At 43.0% G+C, this 23,777-nt stretch overlaps 1 protein-coding gene across 12 annotated transcripts in view; it reads left to right on the forward strand.

Moving 5' to 3' along the window:
- Positions 1–23,777, forward strand: part of Bptf (bromodomain PHD finger transcription factor) — a 109,437-nt gene that overhangs the window by 66,522 nt on the left and 19,138 nt on the right. For 10 of the 12 annotated variants that reach the window (XM_075990312.1, XM_075990305.1, XM_075990306.1 and 7 more), the window contains 9 exons: positions 1,481–3,770; positions 7,663–7,787; positions 8,868–8,996; positions 12,590–12,740; positions 13,044–13,086; positions 15,818–16,064; positions 16,765–16,916; positions 18,745–18,853; positions 20,274–20,491. In XM_075990312.1, the coding sequence (XP_075846427.1) occupies positions 1,481–3,770; positions 7,663–7,787; positions 8,868–8,996; positions 12,590–12,740; positions 13,044–13,086; positions 15,818–16,064; positions 16,765–16,916; positions 18,745–18,853; positions 20,274–20,491 (3,464 nt within the window). Of the gene's footprint in view, positions 1–1,480; positions 3,771–7,662; positions 7,788–8,867; positions 8,997–12,589; positions 12,741–13,043; positions 13,087–15,817; positions 16,065–16,391; positions 16,554–16,764; positions 16,917–18,744; positions 18,854–20,273; positions 20,492–23,777 lie in introns of all 12 variants that reach the window. The other 2 variants (XM_075990307.1, XM_075990308.1) reach the window with 1 other exon arrangement.

Consider the following 23,777-nt stretch of genomic DNA (forward strand, 5'->3'; position numbering starts at 1 on the left):
AATGTTTAGTTGGGTTTTGTTTGTTTGTTTCATTTTGTTTTGTGGGTCCCAGAGATAGAACTCAGGACCTCACGCATGCTTGACAACAAAGCCTTTACCCAGTGAGCCACCGCGCCAGCTTTATATACAAGTATTTCTGTAAATACAGGTTTTCACTTCTTAGTGGTGTACCAAGGAGTGGAATTGCTAGATTGTATGGGGGCTCCATATTTAAGCTTTTGTGAAAGTTTAGGACCAGTGAGATACATGAATAAAAGCATTGGGAGATGGCACCCTGGGAAATGTGCTTAGAACTTAAGCATGAGGACTAGGAGCTCGTATTCCAGAGTCCGTGTGCCTGCCACTGGGGCACTGGTGGCCTGCCAGAAATGCCAGCACTGCCATCCAGAGTCTTGCTAACTAGACCAGCTGTATTGGTGAGCTCTGGGTTCAAAGAATAAAATGGAGACATATTGAAAAAGAATCCAGAGGTCAGCCTTGGGCCTCCTATACATAAATGTAAATGCATGCACACACACGCATGCGCACACACACTCACTGTATATATGTATACATAGAGAGGAACCTAAGCAAACATACATGCATGAACCGAAAACATAGGCTAAGCATAGTGGTTCGCACCTATAATCCTAGTGCTTGGGAGACTGGGGCAGAAGATTGACTTGAGTCTGAGGCTATTCAGGGTTACAGAGTGAGACACGAAACAGTTTCTGGCTTGACTGCTTATGACTCCTTGATCACATGTTGTTTCTCTACACCTCCAAAGAAATCTGACTTTTTTGCTCAAATCAAACACTAATTTTGAACTGTTTATGAGTAATAGAACTGGAGGAGATTTTTAACTAATGAAAAGAAACAAAAACAAGTCATCTATAATTCTAGCACTTCGAAAGCTGGGGATAAAGAGTCATTGCAAACCCAGCCTAGTAGATACAGTGAGTTCCAGGACCCCGCCCTACGTGAAAATAACTAATTAGTTAATTGATGAGAAATGAGAATTAAATAATTCATTAATGCGAAAAGAAAAACAGAAGAAACAAATAGAACTTTTAAAGCCATAGATGCCTGATAGCACATTTGCCAAAAGTGGTTTAGATTAGTTTGCTGTATGGCCTAGGATATCCTCAAAACTCATGCTACTCCTGCCTCCGCCTCCCCCAGTGCTGGGTGACGAACCTCTATCCAGCTTAGCACAGGTGATGACCATGCTGTAGGTATAATGCACACACTCAGTAGCCTGTCATAGGCGAAGTCATTTTCCCAGTATAAAATCCCATCAACTTAGGTACCAAAAATCAGAATCATCCAGTATTTGAAATGTTAGGTATTTTTTAGCCCCATTTAAAGTTTAGCCATGTCCATGATCTACCTCTACATATGAAAATAACAATAGTAGATACTTCTGAAAATGAGAATTTCTCATGAGGAAAATAACTTCATAGTGAAAATTACGTTTTTATCTATGTCTTTTAATTCGCAGATGGAAAAGAAGCTTTGGAGTCTGATAACGACAAATCCTTCAAGGAAGAACCAATGGAGATAGATGATATTGTGAAAACAGAGTCCCATGTAAACTGTCAGGAGACTACTCAAGTGGATGTGGTCAATGTCAGTGAGGGGTTCCATCTAAGGACTAGTTACAAAAAGAAAACAAAATCCTCGAAACTGGATGGGCTCCTGGAAAGGCGTATTCGACAGTTCACACTGGAAGAGAAGCAGCGCCTTGAAAAGTTGAAGCTGGAGAGTGGGGTGAAGGGAGTAGGCAAGCCCCCCATAAGTGCTCTGCAAAGCCCCTCTGAATCCGCAGTAACTGCGAAGGCCAACGAAGGCTGTCAGAGTGACTTGCTTAGACAGGAACAGAGCCCCAGTCCAAGCCAGGCTAGCCCTGGGGACTCAGGGCAGGGGTGCTCACCAAGTGATTCTACAGTTCTTGGCCTCAGTGATACTAGTCTGAGTACAAACCAACTCTATCAGAAAGATCAAGTGTCAGATGGTGTCTCTGTTCAGAGTTCAGGGCCAAACTGTCACAGACAGAGCTCTGTTGAAAGTGACCTTGATGCCAGGGTCTCAGAGCCTACCAGTAAGGGACTGGAACTAAGTCAGACTAAAACAAAAGGAAGTGACTTTTTCATTGATGACTCCACACCAGCCAGTGCAGATGACGTTGGAACCTTGATCTCTAAGAGCAAAAAGTCACTCCCACAGGAAGATAGCATTATTGTGCCTTCTTCCAAGAGTACTTTACCTGTATCAGTACCTAAAAGTACCAGTGACAGAGATGCCCGGTCCTTCTCAAAAGGAGTGGACTTTGATGGGAAACCAGTTTGTGACTCTGAATATAATAGCACTTTGGAAAATAGTTCTGATACTATGTCTATTCAGGATAGCAGTGAAGAAGACATGATTGTTCAGAATAGCAATGAATGTATCTCTGAGCAGTTCACAACAAAAGACCAAGGCATGGAAAGTGTGGAGCCGTCAAAATATGAGTTAGTTCCTAAATCTGCTGAAAATTGTGAAGATAAACTACAGAGTAAGGTAACTGAAGCAAATGGTAAAAAAATAGGGCAGCACCAGAAGCTGGACGAGAGATCAGTTAACAAATGTGTTGGCCAAGTAAGCCTAAAACATATCACCGACAAAAAGAATAATGAAAATCGAGATTCTGAAAAGAAAGGACAGAAGGCAAATAAATTCCAGGTAAATGGCAAAGATAGTAAAGTTAAGGGGTTCCTGAAAGGGCAGTGTGCGAAGGACAGCTCTGAAGGGAAAACTGTGAATGTTACTGTTGAACCAAAGGTCAATAATGTCAATAAAGTGATCCCTGGAAATATCAAGTCACTGGCTGTTAAAGAATCTGCTGTGAAGCCCTTTGTTAATGGTGACATCAGCATGGAAGATTTCAATGAACAAAACAGTTCAGAAACCAACTCACATTTACTGAGTCCTTCAGATGCCAAAGGTAATCACCAAGACAGCCTACACACCCTACCGACCACCAAAGAGTCAGATAATACCCAGGTAACCATACCTCCAGCCCCTTGCCCAGAAAGTAGCTCATGTAATCAGGAGGAAGATATGGAAACGGAGAGTTCAGAGGTTAAGAAGGTTACCCCATCTCCTGTTGCTTCTAACCTTAGTAATGACTTCATGGATGAAAATGGTCTACCTTCCAGCAAGGACAGGAATGTCAATGGAGAATCCAAAAGGAAAACAGTCATCACAGAGGTCACCACGATGACATCCACAGTTGCCACAGAATCGAAAACTGTCATTAAGGTAGCAAAGGGAGACAAGCAAACTGTGGTTTCTTCCACAGAAAATTGTGCCAAATCCACTGTCACAACTACCACTACCACTGTGACAAAGCTCTCCACACCCTGCCCAGACAGTGATATTGACACCTTCTCTGTAAAGGAGCAGAGCAGAACCGTGGTCACCACGACAGTGACGGACTCCCAGACCACTGCAGGAAACACGCTGGTAACATCCATGACAGTGAGCAAAGAATACTCCACAAGAGACAAGGTGAGACTGATGAAGTTCTCCAGACCCAAGAAGACCCGCTCCGGAACAGCCCTGCCGTCCTACAGGAAGTTTGTTACCAAGAGCAGCAAAAAGAGCATTTTCGTGTTGCCTAATGATGACTTGAAAAAGCTGGCCAGGAGAGGCGGGATCCGGGAAGTCCCTTACTTTAATTATAATGCAAAACCTGCCTTGGACATATGGCCATATCCTTCTCCTAGACCAACCTTTGGCATCACGTGGAGGTATGTACTTTATATGTTACTTGGGGGAGGGGGGCTAAAGAAGTTTTTTAAAATCTCATTTTTAAGTAAAAATGAGCTCCTAGAAGAGAGGGAAGCATATGTGTAATGGCCAGGGTTAGTGATGGAAATGAGATACGGAAAGCTTCTAACTCTGCCCAGCGGGTGGTACTAACCTTTACCCAGCAGCTGCGGATTTACCGAAAATGTAAGGGATTCTTTTAGTATGCATGTCCATTTTTACTTCCACGAGATGAGAACTCACCAAGCTTGTTTTTATGGTCTGACTTTCAAGTCACTGCATGTTGTTTCCTCTGCACCACAGCAACCCCAGAACTGGATGTTCATTTCCTGGGTCTCATAAAAACATGCCTGTAATTCATAAAGCCCATCATATCAGACCTTCCTAGTGAAATTTATTTGCATGATAACCATGTTTTGGAATTCTCTGTTTTTTATGTAAGAAAAGATAGACTGTAATTTCTTAGGAAATGTCTTAAAATACAGAAATAGTCTTATTCAGAATGCTCTGGGTCCTTGTGATTAGGAACAAGCCTCAGTTTATAATATTGACAGTTGTTAATCCATATTCATTTTTCACTGGGAAGGGGGCTTAGAAGTTCTCCTATGGACATGAGTAATTTGCCTTTGACCACAGAGGCCAGGTTAAGCACAGTACCTGCTTTTCCTGACCTCAGCCAGCACTTCATGTGCTGTTTGTGTTCCACATGCTTGTCCAGGCTCTGTCCCTTTCCATATCTCTGTCTCTGTCTTTTCCCCCTTTTTGAGAAGGATGAGGGGTGAACATAAGTATTAAGAATGGCAAGCTTGGAAAGCAGCGTAATCTAGGCTACAGCTAGTGTTAGTGGTCATTCCAGCTGGTTACTGAGCAGGGCATCATCTCTCTTAAGACTTCATTTCAGCGTGTCTTAAGTATTTCCAGATTCAGTTACCATCATTCTTCTTTATATTGGAATCAGCTAGCTAGTGTCAGAAAAGAACACAAAACGGGTGTAAATGCAAATTCTCCCTATAGGAATTCATTGACTCTGGTGACCACTCCTTGTTTGTACGAGCACGTTTTTATGCCTCATCGTTGATTTGAAAAGTAAGATGTCATCACTCCATGGCACATGCGCTAGAGACAGCTGAAAAGTGCACTTTCTCTGCAGGGCCTGCAATGAAGGATTTGCAGAATCCTGCAGGGAATCAAGGAACTCTTCATTGCAGTTCATGGAGTTGTAGGATTGCTCTGTACTTTTCTGCTTTCTTCATTGAGAGCGGTCCCAAAGTGCACCCTTGACTGTCCTGCAGGTAACTTCTTTCCCACTGGAAAAGTTACTACACACCAGTAGTTGGACTCAGATGCCCCGCAGGTGGGAGCTGTTCTTTCTGCTCCAGTGTTCTGAAGTACAACATAGTTTCGCTGGGAAGCATTGTCCTCTGAACCTGGAAAGAACCAGGCCCCAATCCTAACCCTTGGGTGGGTGCCTGCAGTGCAGGGGCCTTGACTTAGAGGATTTTTGTTATGTGCTGGCATGTATCATATCTGTTGGTCACTCTCATTTTTTAATGGAAAGAAATACTTTACTGTACATTCTTAATCTGTTGAAGTTGAAATTAATAACTATCACTTCTGACTAATGGAAGCATGGGTAAAGATATGTGTTATTTTGATTGAGAAAACTTTTTTAAAAATACTACAAAAACTATGTAAAGTGCATTTTTATACTAACCTTTGAGTCTCGTGTGTTTACTGCTTAGTAGAAGAATTCCAAGAGCTGATGGGATTCTCACTCTATTTATTTGTTTATTCACATTTGTTTGTTGGGGGTGGTTCTTATGGGTCTAGCTATGCAGCCCAGGCCGGTCTCAAACTCCTGTCCTCCCACCTCAGCTTCATAGGTAGTTAAGACTACATGTAGGCCCAGCTGTATGTGTGATACATATTTTTAAATGTAATGTTAAAGCCGAGCACTTTAGGAAAATTGACACTTGTCTCATGGGTGCAGTAAAACCTTTTTGACCTCTGTACATACATTTCCTTATACCTGTTTTCCCTGGCAAGACTCTGTGTCACTGTCATTTCAAACTGGCAGTTGTTCCCCATAATGCTCTTAGAGGGGTCCTGCTCTCTACCTGGGCTATTCTGAGTGATTGGTGGACTGCTCTCTCCTGCAGGGAAGGGAGGGGAAGCCTGCGTGTCTAGTTTAAGTGCTTTCCTTTAAGCCTTCTCTCTGGCACAGCTCATTCTGACTTCTGCTTTCTTCTCCATGCAAGCTCCATCGCCATTTGCACCCACCCCTCTAGCCATAACTGCGCAGGATGTAGTGTCCGAGAAGTGTGTGCTTTTTACACTTTGTTCCTTCTCGTGTGTGCCCCCGTGACCTAAGGACTTGCTTCTCTTACAGCTCTTCCAGGTAGATTCTAATAGACTTCTCTGTAACCCAGCTTTGTTCAGTCCTGGCCCTTTGGCAGCACTCCATTGTTTGAATGCATGAGTGAGTGAGACAGCAAGCTGATAATCCATGGGGCGTTGGTAGAGTACAAGATCTTGGGTTCTGTCATCAGAACAGTGGAGGTGCTTGAGGCAAGACAGGCAGAGTGAGGATTTGAAGTTATTATTTGACCCTAGAGAACAAGCAAAGGAGAAAGAGAATAAGAAATGCTTGTTTTCCTGACACACCAAACTGGCACAAGACTTTCCATGGGATGTGCCTGAAGTGACAGACGCCTTGTTCCTCCCAGAATATCTCTGCACTAGTCAGCATCTTAAAGGCTCTGTTCTGGGTCGAGGATTCCTGGGATGTTAACTAACCTGAAGAGAATATGTCACAGGTGGAGACAGAAATTGGCAGAGGTGCAGTAACAATTGCTTAGAGCTTTACCTTCTGACGTTGTTCATTTCTCCCACGATAGTAACAGAAAAAGCATTGCTTTTCCAGTGCAAAATTGTCCTCTTAAGATGAACCATTTGCCTGTTCATGAAGGAAATAATTTCCACTGTGTAGATTTCCTCTGTACTGCATTCAGCCAGATAGATATTCACTTCGTGTAGTATGGAAATGTCCAAAGGGGAATCTAATTATGCCAGTTGTAATAGGGAATTGACAGTCACTGACTGCTTTTATATGAATTACAGTTAATTTCATTTTAGGATTAAAATCTTCATTGAAATTGAGTAAATTCATTTTCACATGTGTCTTTAGTGTTATTTTTAAAAAGAAAGGCATATTTAGTAAATTTATACTCATGCTCGTGGAAAAACATGAGCCTGGATTCCTTCTCTTCATCAGAGTAGCTGATGCAGGACTGTGTGTTTCTGGAAATGGCTTTCTTCATAGGATTCCAAACTCACCGCATTGTTAGTATTTATAGTGTGTGTAATGCTCATTTTCAAGAGCCATCGTGGACTACAAAATTCTCTTCAGTTCAAAAAGGTCTTCTTGCACTAATAGTGTTTTGTTTTTGTTTCACTCTTTGATAAAATATAAACATTTTCAGATTTTTTTTTGTTTTAGCAAAAACTATTTTGTCTTGGTTTTATCTTCAAAATTCCATATTTAGTAACATGGTTATTGATTATAGTTTTTCATACATATATTTTAGTTGATTCATATAAAAATCTTTAAATTATTGTCTTACTGATCTTAAGATAAAACCTTACCTATTTATATGGCATTGGAAATGAATCTAGATGATTTAAATGTTATCCTAGGAACTCTAAGCTATTCCTTTAAAGAACATGTAATGCCACAGTCTTCCAGAGCCATGTTGTAGACACTGAGGTTACAGTGAGCACCACAAACATGTCCTTCAGTTTCCTTGAGAGGAAGAGAGTGTGTGAGTGTGTGTTTGTATGTTTATATGTAGTTGATCTGGGTTGTTCTTTCAGGTATAGACTTCAGACGGTAAAATCCCTAGCGGGAGTGAGCCTGATGTTACGGTTACTATGGGCCAGTTTGAGATGGGATGACATGGCAGCCAAAGCTCCTCCAGGAGGAGGGACTACACGGACAGGTAAGGGAGTTGGACTTTAAGTTTAAGAGATACAGGCTAAGGATATAGTTTAGCTGCTAGAGTACATATCTTGTGCACTAACGTGTGGACCCATGTTAGGTCCCTAGCACTGCATAACCTGGCTGTGGTGGTATGCTTGTAGCCTTACCACTGAGGAGCTAAAAGAGAGAGGATCAAAATTTCTAGGTAATCCTCACCTCTGACTACATGGGGCCGTGTAGCAGAAGAGGTAGCCAGACTTGGCAGCACAGGCTCTTAATGTCAGCTACTTAGGAGGCTGAGGCAAAAGGGCCTAATTAATGACTTGCTTGGATTACTTAGCTCAAGGCCAGCTAAAGCAACTGTCTCAAACAAAAGAAACCAAGAAACTAAAAATGGCTCTGTGGCTATAACACTCACCTAGCATGTACAAGGCTCTGAGCTCGACCCCTAGCAGTGCACAAAAATCAAATCAAATCATGTGCCATTTACTAAATTTATTAAATGCTTGTTTTATTTTGTAGAATTTAACCTTGCTCAAGTTTTCTGAGTGCCATAAAGTCAAGGTTAAGGAGCAAGGTTCACATTCTAGGTGAGTCAGCACACATAGACCCGTGTAAATGTTCAAATGATAGTTATTCTTCCAGAGCGTGAGTCAGTTGACTCGAGATTCCTGGATCTTCAAACACAGCTCTGACTGGGTGCTGCCTCTGGGAGTTAACTTGGACCTTATGTCATTTTTTTTCCTTCCTGTCACTCATGCTGAGGTGGAAGGATTGCCACATGTTTGATGCCAGCCTGGGCTTATGTATTAAGTTTTATACCAACTTGGGCTATAGAGGGAACCCTTGCAGTGTATCAGAAGGAAAGGGATGATCTGCCTGAGTAGCACAAACCTGCTGCAGAAACAACCAGCAGCGTCATAGCCTCTTTGAGAAGAAGCTCACTATTGTCATGCAGTGTTGCTGTGCTATTCATGACCCAGGTGTTCTGAAAGGACACGCCAGATCCACAGCTTTAAAGAAGTACCGAGTGCTACATGTTCTCAGTTTCTTCATATTTCAGATGATTGTTAACAGTGTGTAAATCATGTTCCCATAGAAACATCTGAAACGGAAATCACAACCACAGAGATAATTAAGAGGCGTGATGTGGGTCCTTATGGCATTCGTTCTGAGTATTGTATCAGGAAGATCATTTGCCCGATTGGAGTTCCAGAAGCACCAAAAGGTAAGAAATAGATCATCACTGGCCTGTTGGCTGTGTGTTCTGTTAATTGAGATTTGCTAGTAATTGTCTCTTTAATTGCTTACCTTACACCACAAACTACGCCTGTGTTAAGAGACATAAGACTACCTGCACCGAAGGCAGATCTCTGTGAGCTTGAGGCCAGCCTGGTCTACAAGAGCGAGTTCCAGGACAGACTCCAAAGCTACAGATGAAACCCTATCTCTGGGGGGAAAGGGGGATCTAAATAATAAATAGATAAATTAGGCTCCAAAGCTACACATGAAACCCTGTCCCGAAAAAAATCTAAATTAATAAATAAATAAGACTACCTGCCAAGACAGGAGATCGTTGTGAGTCCCAGGCCATCAGAGTGGGACCCCATTTCAAAAAACAAACAGACTGCAGGCTAGAGAGATGGCTCAGTAGTTAAGAGTGCTTACCTCTCTTGCCAGGGATGCAGGTTCAATTCCCAGCCCCTACATGTTGGTTCACAACTTCAGTTTAGGGGGCTTCAAGGCCCTCATCTGAATTCCATGAACTTCTGCAAATAAATTCATGCAGGCTCACACACATGCATATAAGTAAAACTAAATCTTTTTTTTTTTTTAAATATCCTTAGTGTTAAAACTAATGCACCAGCACTCGGGAGGCAGAGGCAGGCAGATCTCTATCATTTTGAGGCTAACCTGGTCTACAAAGCAGGTTCCAGGACAGCCGGGGTGTTTTTAATTTATTTATTCTTATTTTATGTACATTGGTGTTTTGCCTGCATGTATGTCTATGTGAGGGTATCGGATCCCCTGGAACTGGAGTTAACAGACACTTGTGAGCTGCCATGTGGGTGCTGGGGATTGAACCCAGGTCCTCTGGAAGAGCAGCCAGTGCTCTTAACAACTGAGCCATCTCTCCAGTCCCCAGCCAGGAATGTTAAACAGAGAAACCCTGTCTCGAAAACTGAAAAAGTAAAACGAACAAAACAAAAAAAACTAATACAAACTACTCAAGATAGTCATAAGAGACATGCACATATGCATAAATAAGAAAATATTAAGTATGGGAAGAGAAAATGTCTTCTTCACAAACACTTTTTGAAAATTATTCTCCCTAAATGTATACCATGTATACCTTTACTGATACTAACTCACAGTTCATTTTAGTGAATAATGATAGGGATAACCCCCACTTGAAAGAATACTGATAAGGTCATTTCTGTCCTGGGAAAGAGTAGGATACTATCACAGTGACCAACCACTGCTATCCAGGCACACAATCGGTAGGCAGAGCACAGATCTACTCCTGGCAGACATCTGTTTGTTCCAGCATCTCCTGAGCCAGAGTCCAGAGAAACTGGAGAGAAGGTGTGGAGTTGGCGACTACTAAACACACAGCAGATTTATCTAAGGGGGCAAAACTTGATTAGCAAGGTGTTAAGCGAGCCGAGAAGATTTCGGGCAGTTTCTGCACTGGTAGGAGCTGTTGGCAGCTTCAGTGCAGCAGATTCCTGTCCTCTTCGCTCTATGAAGCCTCAACCAAGCGGGCTATCTATATAGCTAGCCATCTGTTTTTCTTTTTTCTGTGCACACAATAGGGTCATTTAATTTCCTTCCACAACTTTTGTTTTTTCAAGGTGCACACCAAAACCTGTGATTAATTCTGATCAAGGAACTCGGACCTAACCTTGGGTGATGGTACATAGCTGTTTTCCTTGTCATTTTCCATCCTTGGCAAATCTCACTCACATCTCTAAGTAGCATTGCTCTGTAAAAATCATCTTCATTATGATCTGCAAGTAAATTCCCCAGTGAGGAGGGGGATTTTCCCACTCTATACTAGATACAGTGGGATTCTTTCACTTAGTAATCACACCTTGCCAAGTTCAGTAGGAACACATAGCAGCAAGCAGGTGAAGGCACAGTGGAAGTAAGGAGACAGTTCCCCTGGGTCTTTGCCCCTCTGGGGTGTTAGAGGTGAGATGGACTCCCTAAGCCCCACTGCTGACTGCAGCTCCTCCAGTATGGTCACCACCACTGTCTCACATTGCTCCCTGTAGTCCAGGTTCTACTGCCCTCTGCTCCCTGGTATCTAACTGTTGCTCTGGGCCCTGGACAAGGCCCCTTCCTCTTTATTGTACAGTGTTTTAAATCTTACTGAGAGATTTTTATATCTTCTTCATCCTTTTTTTGGATCCCTTTTTATATTGGGCAAATGTAACCTATCTCCTGAATGCGGGGGTGGGGGTGGGGGAGTATTGCAGCTCAGCTGTGAAGGACTCCAGCTTGGGTTTAGTCTTTCAAACCAGCAAAGGTGACCCACAGTCTGAGTGCAGTGGCACAGACTCAACACTCAGGGGTCTGAGGCAGAAAGATAGTATGGCTTGTGTTCCATAGTGAGTTCTGTGCCATGCAGCAGCTTACATGGAAGAAGAGGGAACAAACACGCACAGCACAGCAGGGAAGTTCCTTCCTTTGTGGTTATTGGCCTTGCTTCCTGGTGAGCCAATCAAAGATACACTCAGCTGCTGTGTACCTGTGGGGTGCCATACTCTTCTCCAGGACTCCCCTTGCTCTTTCTCATTGACAAAGAAATTTTATCAATCTGACCCCTTGTTTCAGAGTCTCACCAGGTCAAGGAGCAGCAGTCTCAAGTGAGCCCTAGAGTGGGTATTGTCAAGAATTTGTCCTTCTCGCCCCTTCCCCAGTGTCACAGCTCTCAGCTTTCCTCCTAGAAATGCTAAATCCTTGAAAGAGATTGTATTGGTTTTGGAGTCTCAACAATGAATTGCTCTTAGTCACATCTGGAGAAGGGATGAGGAATAGAGTCCTAAGCAGAGGAAAGGGGTATAAAGGCCCACAAGCCCTTTATCTGGGTTGGCAAGCCATTTCCCATGAGCCTTGATGACTGCCTGCTTTACAAATAATTGGAACACAGCAGCATGTAACTTTGACATTGTTTGTTTTTCCACTGATTCTTTTTCAACATGTTGTGCATTGGTGTTTGCCTGAATGTGTAGAGTCTAGATGAAGGTTTCGGATCCCCTGAAACTGGAGTTACAGCTGGTTGTGAACTGTTGCCGTGTGGGTCCTAGGATTCAGCCTGGGTCCTCTGTGTGAGAGCAGCCAGTGCTCCTAACCCCTGAGCCATCTCTTCAGCCTCCAGACATTGTTTGTTTGTTTGTTTGAATTATTTATGTATATGGGTGTCTTGCCTGCAGGTGTGCCTGTATACCATGTGTGTGCCTCGTGTCTTGGAGATGTGAAAAGAGCATTGGATCCTCTTAGACTGAGGTTAAGCACAATTGTGAGCTGCCATGTAGATATTGAGGACTGAACTCGGGTCCTTTGGAATAGCAAGCAGTGGTTTTAACCACTAAGCCATCTCTCCTGCCACAGGCACTTTGGTCCAGAATTGCAATGTAGACCATTGGTCTCAGGGGTTTGCAGGAAAAGTTTGGCTGGTGGTGGCATCCTGGGCTAGGTAGCAGACCCTGTATCAAACTACAAAATGTAGTTTGCCACTGCCATGCTCCTTGAGATGAGATGTCAGAACTCCATTCAAACAGTCTTGCTGAAAACATTCTGGTTTCTTTCTCCAAGAAACACCCACACCTCAGCGGAAAGGCCTTCGGTCAAGTGCACTGCGGCCAAAGAGACCTGAAATGCCCAAGCAGACGGGTCCTGTTATCATTGAAACCTGGGTGGCAGAAGAGGAGTTGGAACTCTGGGAGATCAGGGCTTTTGCTGAGAGGTAATCGGCTAACGCCTGGTCATACTGGTGCTTCTGTCACTTCAGAGCTGGAGAGTTTTCACGGCAGCTGTCACTGTAGTCCATTCGGATTAGCTTTTCTCTACCTTTTGATGTTGTGTACTATCTCTAAGTAGTTTATTTAAGTCTTATTTCTAAACTTTAGTGTGTTAGTATTATTCTTTTTAAAATATCTTAAATGTTCATTTAAAACAGAAATAGTCCATGCTTTTGTATGATGCCAAAGTCAATCAGATTTCATTTATTAAACGGTTTCTGATGAGTTGCTCCTTTTCCCCCCTACAGAGTGGAGAAAGAAAAGGCCCAAGCGGTGGAGCAGCAGGCTAAGGTCAGTGGACAGCAGACAGGGATCACTGCCCAAAGGGGCCTCCCCGGCCAGCAGGGCCCCGAAGTACAGCAGATTGACCTTTTCAGCCAAACTCAGGCAAATCGTGTACCTGGCTGTAGTGTGTTAAATTCTCCTTCTGGTTATTTTTACAATTCTTTAAGTAGTTTATAAAAAGATTTTTTTTCTGCTGAACTCCAGTGCAGCCTGTGAAGACGTCATCTTTACTAAGGCCCCGAGTTTATGATAATCTGTGCACGCAGTCAGTTGTTTTCTGGCATCCCACAGAGTGATCAGAATTCTTACCTGAGAATCAAGGGAAGGGCACCTAGAGGACAGAGGTGAAACAGTGTGTTTACTCGAAGTTATGCCAACATAGCTACACATTTATATTAGCTTTATGTGTGTGAGTGTTTTGCCTGCATGTATGTCTGTGCACCACATGCATGTGTGGAGTCTGTGATATTCAGCATCGGGTCCCCTGGAGCTGGAGTTAATAGATGACTGTGAGCCACTATGCAGGTGTTGGGAATGAGCCTTGATCCTGTAACAGCAGCCATCTCTCCAGCCCCAGTTGCACATATCTTAAAAACTTACTTTTTAGGTTTCAAGCCATTTTTTTTACATATTTTATAAAGCACATATTTCAATATTTTGTTTCTTTCAAATTGCTGTCTCTTTCTCTAAACTTAAAATTTGAGAAAATAGTATTTTTGGGTCATGTGCTCAGTTCTGCCGTGGAAATTTAAAGAAAATCACAAGCATCTCTGTTACTATAGCAACTGGCTAGTTCTGCTCTTTGTTTTGTTTTGGTTTTTTCGAGACAGGGTTTCTCTTTGTAGTCCTGGAACTTGCTCTATAAACTAGGCTGACCTCGAACTCAGGGATCCTCCTGCCTCTGCCTCCCTAGTACTAGTATTAAAGGTGTCTATCACCACTGCTGCCAAGCTGCTCTCGCCTTTAGAGGTATCTTTTGTCATCTCCGCCATACAACCTTAAGTGGTACTTCTTCGTTTGTTTTAGAGTAGCACTTTAGGTTTTTAATACATTTTCTCCCAGGGAAATACTCTTAATTATGTGCCTGTTTCTTTGCTCTGTTTTTCTTTTAACTAATTTGATCAAATGACATCTCTAAGTATGCAAAACTAAAGTGCTTCTATTTTGAAAAATGGGCATTGGTATAAAACACTTCAACTTTTTTTCAGGCATATGATCTGTCTGCAAAAACAATTCAAACAGAATGGGTATAATCATAGAGCAGAGGCGAAGCCTGGGATTTGGGCTCAATAGACTTTGAGACTCTCACTGTATGAGACTCAGGCTTTCCCAGATCTCAATGTGTGACTCAAGATGGCCTCAAACTCACAGTAGTCCTCCTGCCTCTGTCTCCCTTGCACTGCAATTACAGGCATGAACCACAATGTCCACTTCTTGTTTGTGGTTTTGAGACAGTGTTGCTCTGTATGTCGAGCATCCTCAAATTCAAGACAAGCCTTACCATTGCATGGATCTTAATGGGCTTAATCACAGCCCATTTGTGCGTCCTAGGGCCAGTTGCCCAACCGGTCTGAGCCTCAGTTCCCTCATGTTGAATGTTGCAGTGCCCGCTTTGTGATTTGGTGAGAAGTATTGCTAAATGAGGTGCCCGCATCCAATCAGTCCTACCTCTTGGAAGACTCTGCTGTTGCTCATTAGACCCCACCATTGGTTAACTATGGATAAATTCCACCAGTCTTTCATTAAAAACATACAAATTGTCCTTTCCACCTATTTTGCTTGGATTTTTTGTTTTGTTTGAGACAGGGTCTCTCTGTGTACTCCTGGCTGACCTGGAACTTTGTGTATAGAGGCAGCTGACATTGAACTCACAGAGAATGGCCTCTTTCTGCCTCAGAGCGTTGGGATTAAACGCATGCATCACCACACCCAGCCTGATTTTTTAGAGTGAACCCTGTTCTGTAACCTAGGCTGGTCTTGAATTTGAAAATTCCCCCGAGAGTTGGAATTACAAATATGCTTCCCACACTTCAGTACTGTGTTTTTTTTATTTTATTTTCATTTTTAGCAGTACTGAATAATGAACCCAGAGCCTCGTGCATGCTAGACAAGCACTCTAACAACTGAGCTCTATCCCCAGGAACTCTGGTGTCTGATGATGAGATTCTTCCCTTCTCTAGCATTTAAAGTTCCTTTTAATTATTTGGCACATGAATTAGTCCCAGTACATAGGAAGTTGAAGCAGGAGGATTGCTTCAAGTTCAAGATCACAGTGAGCTATATAGTTTTTTGCAGGCCAATTTGGGCTACAGAATGGACTGTCTATGAATAAACAATAACAAAGTCTCAAAACTATTTATAATTCCCATTTATCTTGATCACAGTTTGCTGACCTGAATAGTAAGGGTAAAAATTACTGCTCTTTTTGATTGGTTAAGTTATGCTTCTGCCATGAAACAGGCCCACCCCCTTTCTTCTGCTCTGACTCTGATATGGTGTTAATAATGTCTCCAGTAAGATTTTTCCCACATTTCTTCTCACTCTGAAAGCTAGATATTATTAAGAACATTTTGAACCTTTAAATTTTATTTATGGACAATTTATAGTCATGTAGACTTGGGGATTGAGCCAATGAAAAATTAGGCATGCTTTCTTTTTGATAGTTTAAGATCAAGAAATCCTGCAAAATGGGGTTTGTCGTATAAAACTGAGTTCACATTTCCTCTCCTTGACTCAGAAACGTTTGGAGCAGCAGAAGCCTGCAGTCATTGCTGCGTCTACCACATCCCCAACAAACAGCACAAGCAGCACCGTCTCTCCAGCTCAGAAGGTGATGGTGGCTCCCTTAAGTGGCTCAGTTACCCCTGGAACAAAGATGGTGCTAGCCACCAAAGTTGGGTCTCCTGCCACAGTAACATTCCAGCAAAACAAGAACTTCCACCAAACCTTTGCCACATGGGTGAAGCAAGGCCAGTCCAATTCAGGTAGGGCTGGGATGAATGAAGCATCGCTGTCATCGTGGGGGAGAGGAGGGCATCTCTAACCTTCATTTCTTGAGAGCATTGCTCCACTGCTTGCGCAGGCAGGCTGTGCAGCTGTTGTCGTATGCAGCTGTTGTCGTAGTTGCTCTGTGTGGAGTTCCTCTCTGCGGTCCTCGCCTTCACTGTCCACATAGTGCACTTGGAGCAGAGAGGAGTGATTTTATTAAATACAGATGAGCCGCATTTCATGCATCGGTGCCCTTCCTAGAAGTCACTGCACTGCTGGTTCTTTAAAATCTAAAGCTTATTAAATGTCTTATACCCCATTAGCTACCAGCACAGCTGCCACCTCTGCTACAACCATTGCCAGCACAGGTCAGACGTTCCAAATTACAGGCAATCCCGTCACTATGGCAGGAAAAGTAATTACCAAACTGCCACTTCCTGCAAACAGCAAGATTGTCGCTGTAAATGTGCCAGCAACACAAGGAGGTAAGGGAACCTCACAGAGTTTGAGTTCACCTTCGCCAGATCATGCTGTCGCCATCACTCCATCTCCTCCTCACTGGTTTCAGTCGTCAGGTCTCACATTCTGTGTAGCCCACTCTGCAACCCACCACACGTAGTTTCCTCAGATGCCAAGCAGAACCTCATACCTTTCCTCAAAGGGTAGCGCCTCATGTCTTCTTCATTTCTCTTTAAGGCGTGGTCCAGGTACAGCAGAAAGTCCTGGGTATCATTCCATCGACAACGGGTCCTAGTCAGCAGACCTTTACTTCATTCCAGCCCAGGACTGCCACAGTAACAATTAGGCCTAATACCTCAGCCTCTGCAGGAACCACTACCACATCCCAGGTAAGTGTTCCTCAAGGGTTTCTCTGTGGAGGAGTGTCGAACACATCAGGGTAACATTCCTGTGGTCTCTTTCAGCATCAGTACAATTTGTCTTTCTTTACTATGATTTAATCTGTGATGAAGTGCCAGTTTGGAAAAATACATATTTGTGGGGTTTTTTGTTTTGTTTTCTCCCTCAAGACAGGGTTTCTCTCTGTAGCCTTGGCTGTCCTGGAACTTCTGTAGACCAGACTGACTTCAAACTCAGAGACCTACCTGCCTCTGTCTCCTGGATGTTGGGTTTAAGGTGTGCCGCTACCGCTTGGCAATTTTTTATATTGGTCATAAACAAAAATGTTATGTGATGTATTAACTTTGGCATTTGGTTAGTTGCATACTGACTGGTATTGTTCAAAGATAATAATTATTTGCCAAGATTTTCTAGAGAGAATTGTGTATGACTTGATGAATAGCAGTGGAACAGGCTTTACTTCCTAACCCTCTCTTGAAGCCCCTCCCTTTTGCAAGAGTTCTCTCACCTTTGTTTTAATTCACCTATATTCTTTCTGGTCAAAAGAGAACAGATTGGGGGCTCAGTAGTTAAAAGCACTGACTGCTCTTCCAGAGGGCCCTGGTTTGATTCCTAGCACCCAAATGCCAGCTCACAACTGTAACTCCAGTTCTAAGGGATCCAGCAACCTCACACAAATAAACATGTGAGCAAAACACCAATGCACATAAAATAAATGAATCTTAGAAAGAAAGAAAGAAAGGAAGGAAGGAAGGAAGGAAAGAAGGAAGGAAGGAAGGAAGGAAGGAAGAAAGAAAGAAAGAAAGAAAGAAAGAAAGAAAGAAAGAAAGAAAGCAAGCCGGACAGTGGTGGCGCATTAAACCAGCACTTGGGAGGCAGAGGCAGGCAGATCTCTGTGAGTTCGAGACCAGCCTGGTCTACAAGAGCTAGTTCCAGGACAGGCCTCAAAGCTACAGAGAAACCTTGTCTCGAAAAACAAAACAAAACAAACAAAAAAAGAGTGGATTGACATAAACTGTATATTGACGTATACCGTATCTCAGCTATTAGGTACACATATGAGGTACAGCATTTCTTTGGCGCTAGTATGGAAAAAAACTTAAAGTCAGAATGTTCTGGCTCTAGTTATAAAACTGAAGTTATATGGTCATTAATGTCATGTTTTACTGTGAAAGGATATTGGATTTTTGTTGATTTATTATATTCTCCAGGTTTCTTGAGCAGTAGTGACAAAGCTGAGTCTTTCTTCCGCCTCTTAGTCTCCCAGCAATTTTTGTCATCAATGGCAACAAATTCATACTACATTTGAATTAAAGTTTCTATCTTCAAAATTCCACCTTTATACCAACACTGACTACAATTTCAAATGTAATAGTGGGGAGGCAAAGGTCTACATAGTGAGTTTCAGGGCATCCAGGACTACGTAGCAGAACCGTGTGTGTGTGTTTATGTATGTATGTGTGTGTATATATATATATATATATATATATATACATATGTGTGTGTATGTGTATATATATATATATATATATATATATATAAATAAAATAGTGCTATTCTCTGCCATCTCTGTAGAATGTTTAAGGAACTTGAATTCTAGGTCCAATGTGTTTTAGTCATTTTGAAGCAGTTTTATCTCTCTTTTTGTTTTGATTTTGTTTTTTGAGACAGTTTCTCTGTGTAGCCCTGGCTGTCCTGGAACTCATTCACTCTGTAGACCAGAGATCCCTCTGCCTCTGCCTTGGGTGCTGTGGTTAAAGGTGTGCTCCATCACACCTGCTCTCGCAATTTTAATGCATTGTCTCTGTTTGTCCACAGGTACTCACGGGGCCTCAGATCCGTCCTGGTATGACGGTGATTAGAACACCCCTCCAACAATCAACACTAGGCAAGGCAATTATTCGAACTCCTGTGATGGTGCAGCCAGGTATTCATACATGTAGCATTACTGTTTTAGTATGTGGACAACACATCTAGGAAATTGTAACACTCCTCTCTGTTTGGCCCTCTCTACCAATTTGCATTAGTGCTTAAGTGCACATTAGCTTTCTAATCCATGGTGGGTTATAAACAGAGATGCTGTCCATTCTGTCTCCTTTTCAGCTTCACTTACAAAGTGAGTAAGGCATACCTCTGACAGGTATAAAAGATAGCATTCAGACCGTTACAGTCGAGAGAACAAAGGTTTTTAAAAGTACATGGAAAATGCAAAAGCAGTGTCAGACCTTGAATCAATCACAAATTGCTGTAAGCAGAAACAGCTATGATATTAAGAGTTGAAGACTGTGACCTAGACCTGGCATTTGATGGTAGAGCTTTTGCTTTTTGTGCCCTGGCATGTGTGGGGTGGGGAGTGGAGATAGAAAATTCAGTGAAAAACCAAAAAGAGGGCCTATAGAGATGACTTTGGTTAAGGACATGTGGCTTGAATGTGTGGTTTGATGATATTTAAAAGAGAACATATATTTATTAAATTATCTCAGTGATTCTCATGTTACTGACCAGAACCAGTCTGTTTTTAGATTTACTTACTTCATTTTACATGTATGCGTGTTTTCATTGAGTATATACCTGTGCACTATGCTCCTGGCTGGTGTCTGGAGATGGAGTTATAGGCAGTTATGAGCTGCTGTGTAGATTCTAGAAATTAAACTGGGGTCCTCGACAAGAACAAGTTCTCTTAACCACTGACATCTCTCCAGTCCCCAGAAGCGGTCTGTTCTGTGTTTCTGTAGTAGTTTAACAGTCCCATATTTTAAATGGTAACTTTCTGCGTATTGTTCCTGATCTGTAGTGCACAAGACATAGTCTTGGGTCAGGTCCCTGAAGCTCTCATATCACAGTTTAAGTCTGTGGCTCATCTTGAGAGAATGGATGAGAATAACTCAGAAGTTTAGGAGGAGGAGCAATAATGAACATCATCTCATAAGGCCACCAGACTTATGTACATTATTCCCAAGAAAGCACCCAGATAGATGCAGCCCAAAAGCTGAGAATTTACTTCATGACCAAGAAAATGCCTTTGGTTTTGTTTTCGAGACTGGTTTTCTCTGTGTATCCCTGGCTGTCCTAGAACTCACTATGTAGGCCAGGCTGACCTAGAACTCACGGATATTCGTCTGCCTCCCAAGTGCTGGGGTTAAAGCTGGCCTGTACTGTTGTTTCTTCACTCTATTGAAGTTAGTAAGACTCTTTGGCAGTGGTCCTGTGTTTGTACTCATCTTGGGTTATGGGCAATCAAATGTCTATTTGAAGATTGAAATTAACGGCTCATCTGAAGTGTCAGACTGTTTTAATTCCAAGTATACTACGAGCGTGTGATCAGTGAGGGTATCTTGTTCGCGCAGGTGCTCCCCAACAAGTGGTGACTCAAATCATCCGAGGACAGCCTGTTTCCACTGCCATTTCTGCTCCAAGTACAGCTTCTTCCGCACCTGGGCAAAAAGGCCTAAGTCCAGGAACAGCAGCTGGTACTCTGCAGCCCTCAGCCCCGCCACCACCTCGCCCCCAGCAAGGGCAAGTGAAGCTCACCATGGCTCAGCTCACTCAATTAACGCAGGGCCACGTAAGTGACTTTGCTTTCATTTGAGAGCTGAAGTTTACATTTGATCTTAGGTCAGTTTTGAAGTATATATCCTTCTAGAAATGGCTGCTTGGGGCAGGGAAGGTGACTCAGAGGTTAGAGCACTGGCTGCCCTTGCAGAGTGCCCAGGTTAGTTCCCAGCACCACAACTACCTAAAACTGTAGTTTCAGGGGGATCTGATGCCTCTTCTGACCTCCATGAATACACCAGGCAAGCACACAGAACACAGATGTACATTCAGGCAAATGCTCATACATATAAGTAAAAACCTTTTAAAATGACACAGAGAAGAAATAAGAAATGGCTGCCTCCTGGAGTCAAACAAGAATACTTACTATTGGCAACATAATGTTCCGCTCTTTAGAGTCCCTCAGTTAGGACCTGTAGCAATGAAAGGGATAAGCCTTTCAATTTCCAAAACTTCATTGGGTAATTTTCATAGAAAAAAAATGCAAAATTTGGGTGCATGAAATTGATAGCCTGCAACATCCGATATCGTTGTCTAGTCTTCTATCAAATTCCCAAAAGCCCACTGTAGTTGGCTATTTTTTACTCTTTGAAGGCCCACCATCCAGCTCACAAATACATACATGGAGATTTATTGTGACTTATGAATGCCCGGCCTTAGCTTGGCTTGTTTCTAGCCATCTTTTCTAGCTTGAATTATCCTGTTTCTCTTTAACTGCATTTGCCTCTGGGCTTTTTATCTTTCTTATTTATTTTTCTTTCCTTCTTACTCCCTGACTGGCTGAGTGACTGGCCCCTAGCATCCTCCTCTCCTTTTCTCCTTGCTGCTTGTTTGCTCACTCCTTGCTCTTCTCTGGAGTTCTCGCATTCTCTCTGCCTGGCAGCCCGCCTCTTTCTCTCCTGCCTCACTATTGGCCATTTAGCTCTTTATTACACCAATCAGGTGTTTTGGACAGGCAGAATAACACAGCTTTACGGAGTTAAACAAATGTAACATAAAAGAATGCAACACATCTTTGCATCATTAAACAAGTATTCCACAGAATAAACAAATGTAACACATCTTCAACTCGTATGGTATGTACCCCCCCCCCCCCCCCCCCCCCAGTCTTACAATGGCATACGGAGAGATTAACAAGAACACTGATGCTGTTGAAGAGCAGGAATTTGCTTGTGTGCAAATAGATTTCAAAACTCTGGGTTAAGTGCTTGCTGCACAAGCATGGGAACCTGGGGTCAGTCCCCATCACCTACCAAAAAAAAAAAGCCAGCTGTGAGGATTGGAGAGCTGGCTTAGCAGCAAAGAATGCATCTGCCCAAGTTCAGTTTCTAGCCTCCATGTCAGTTACAACTTCCTGTGACTCCATCTTCATGGTATCTGATGCCTTCTTCTGGACTCTGGGGGATACATACAGACACAATTTAAAACAAATTTAAGAGCAGCTGTGGTGGCGACATTTGTAGCTCGAGAGCTAGGAGGACACAAGTGAGTCTTTGGAAGCCACTGGCCAGCCAGTACAGCAGACACGCGGAGTGCCATGTTCAGTGTCTCTCGTCTTTTGAACGAGACTCAAGAGACTAAAGAAATGGTCCTTGTAGAGGACCCAGCATCCACATGGTGGATCAGAACACCCTCCTCCAGGGGATCCAACGCCCTCTTGTGCCCGTGTGCACATCCTGCAGCAAGCTCGTAAACATAAGGAAGATAGCCAGTGTCATCCTCTGACCTCCATGTGCGTGCACGAGGGAGCACATAGACCATGCTACACGTGTGCTTAAAACAGTAGAGACTGGAGATAGACTGTGGTTGGTGGAGTGCTTGTGGAGCATCACAAAGCCCTGGGCGGATCTGTTTCATTGCATAAATTGGGAATGCTGGCATGCACCCATAATGTTCACACTTGGGAAGGAGAAACAGGAGGATCATCGTTGACAACCTAGCAAGTTCTGGGCTGTGTCAGGCCCTTTCCCAAGAAAGACAAAACAAATAAAACAGCAAAAGCTTCCTGCAGTGCGTCACTAATATGCAGCGTGGCCCTCCTTGCGGTTGGGTACTTGCGGTACATCGGTACATCAATGGTAGCCTTACAAACTGCTGAGGAAAGACAAGCTTTTCAATCAGTGGTGCTGGCCTGATTGACCCCACACAGGAGACTATGAGGGTGGACCAGTGCCATATGCCTCATTTAAAACATGCTCAGTTCACTGAAACAAAAGTCGTAACTAAGAGGTGAAAAGTTATCTTCGTACAATATTCTTTTCTTTTGTTGTCTTAAGACAGCGTTTTATATATCCTGAGATAGAGCTGTGAAATTGAGGAATTAGAGGTGTTTGCCAACACCTAGTTTATGAGGTGCTGTGGATTGCGCCTAAGGCTTTGCACATCTCAGCAAAGTCTCTGCTAATCAGGATGTCCTTCCCACCCGTCCATTTGCACACTCCTTTCCTTTCTTTCTCTCTCCAAACCTGCCTCAAATTCACAGTCTTTCAGCCTATACCTGCCATATTCTGGGATTACAAAGATACTACCCTATCTTTGTAAGTACTTAACACTTTTCTTTTTGTCTCTTGAGACAAGGGTATCTGTATAGCCCTGACTGTGCTGGAACTTGCTGTATAAACCAGGCTATTCTCGAATTCATAGAGATCTGCTTGCCTCTATCTCCCAAGGCATGTGCCACTACTTCCAACTACTTTCTTTTTTTCTTAACCTTTCCTTCTTTTTCTCTCCCTTCCTTCTTCTGCCGGGATCAAACCAAAAGTCTCGCACATTTTAAGCAAGCACTCCCAGCTGGACTTCCCAAGCCCTATAACTCTGTTTAAAATACACAGAAAGTGCTAACCAAGCTCTCAAGAAGCCTGTGAGTTCCAGAATGGTTTGGACCACAAAGGGAGACATTGTTGCAAGAACCATTAATTAATTAATTAATTAGCTAATTAAAGTAATTTATAAATTGAATTTTGGAAAAAATAAAAACCCAAGAGCTAGGGATATGTAGCTTAGTTGGTACAAGCCTTACCTGATGCACACAGCCAATGGGTTCAGTTGTTAGGACAATAGAAGCAAAGTCCTAGCTGCGCCATAGTGCTGCTGCTTGGACTGGAGCAGGATTACTGTTCATCTAAAGCCTGACTAAGCTACAGGCAACTTCGTGAGAGTTCAGAATAAAGGAGGGCTTGAGTGTGTGTCATGGGGGTTTGAGCACATCCCAGCTCACACTGTCTCGAGTTGAATGTTTACAGAGAAGTAAAGGAAGGTAGAACTGAGCTCGCCTATCAGGCGCACTACAAGGAGTATGG

This window comes from Microtus pennsylvanicus, chromosome 11 (genome assembly GCF_037038515.1).
Source record: "Microtus pennsylvanicus isolate mMicPen1 chromosome 11, mMicPen1.hap1, whole genome shotgun sequence".
Classification (NCBI taxonomy): domain Eukaryota; kingdom Metazoa; phylum Chordata; class Mammalia; order Rodentia; family Cricetidae; genus Microtus; species Microtus pennsylvanicus.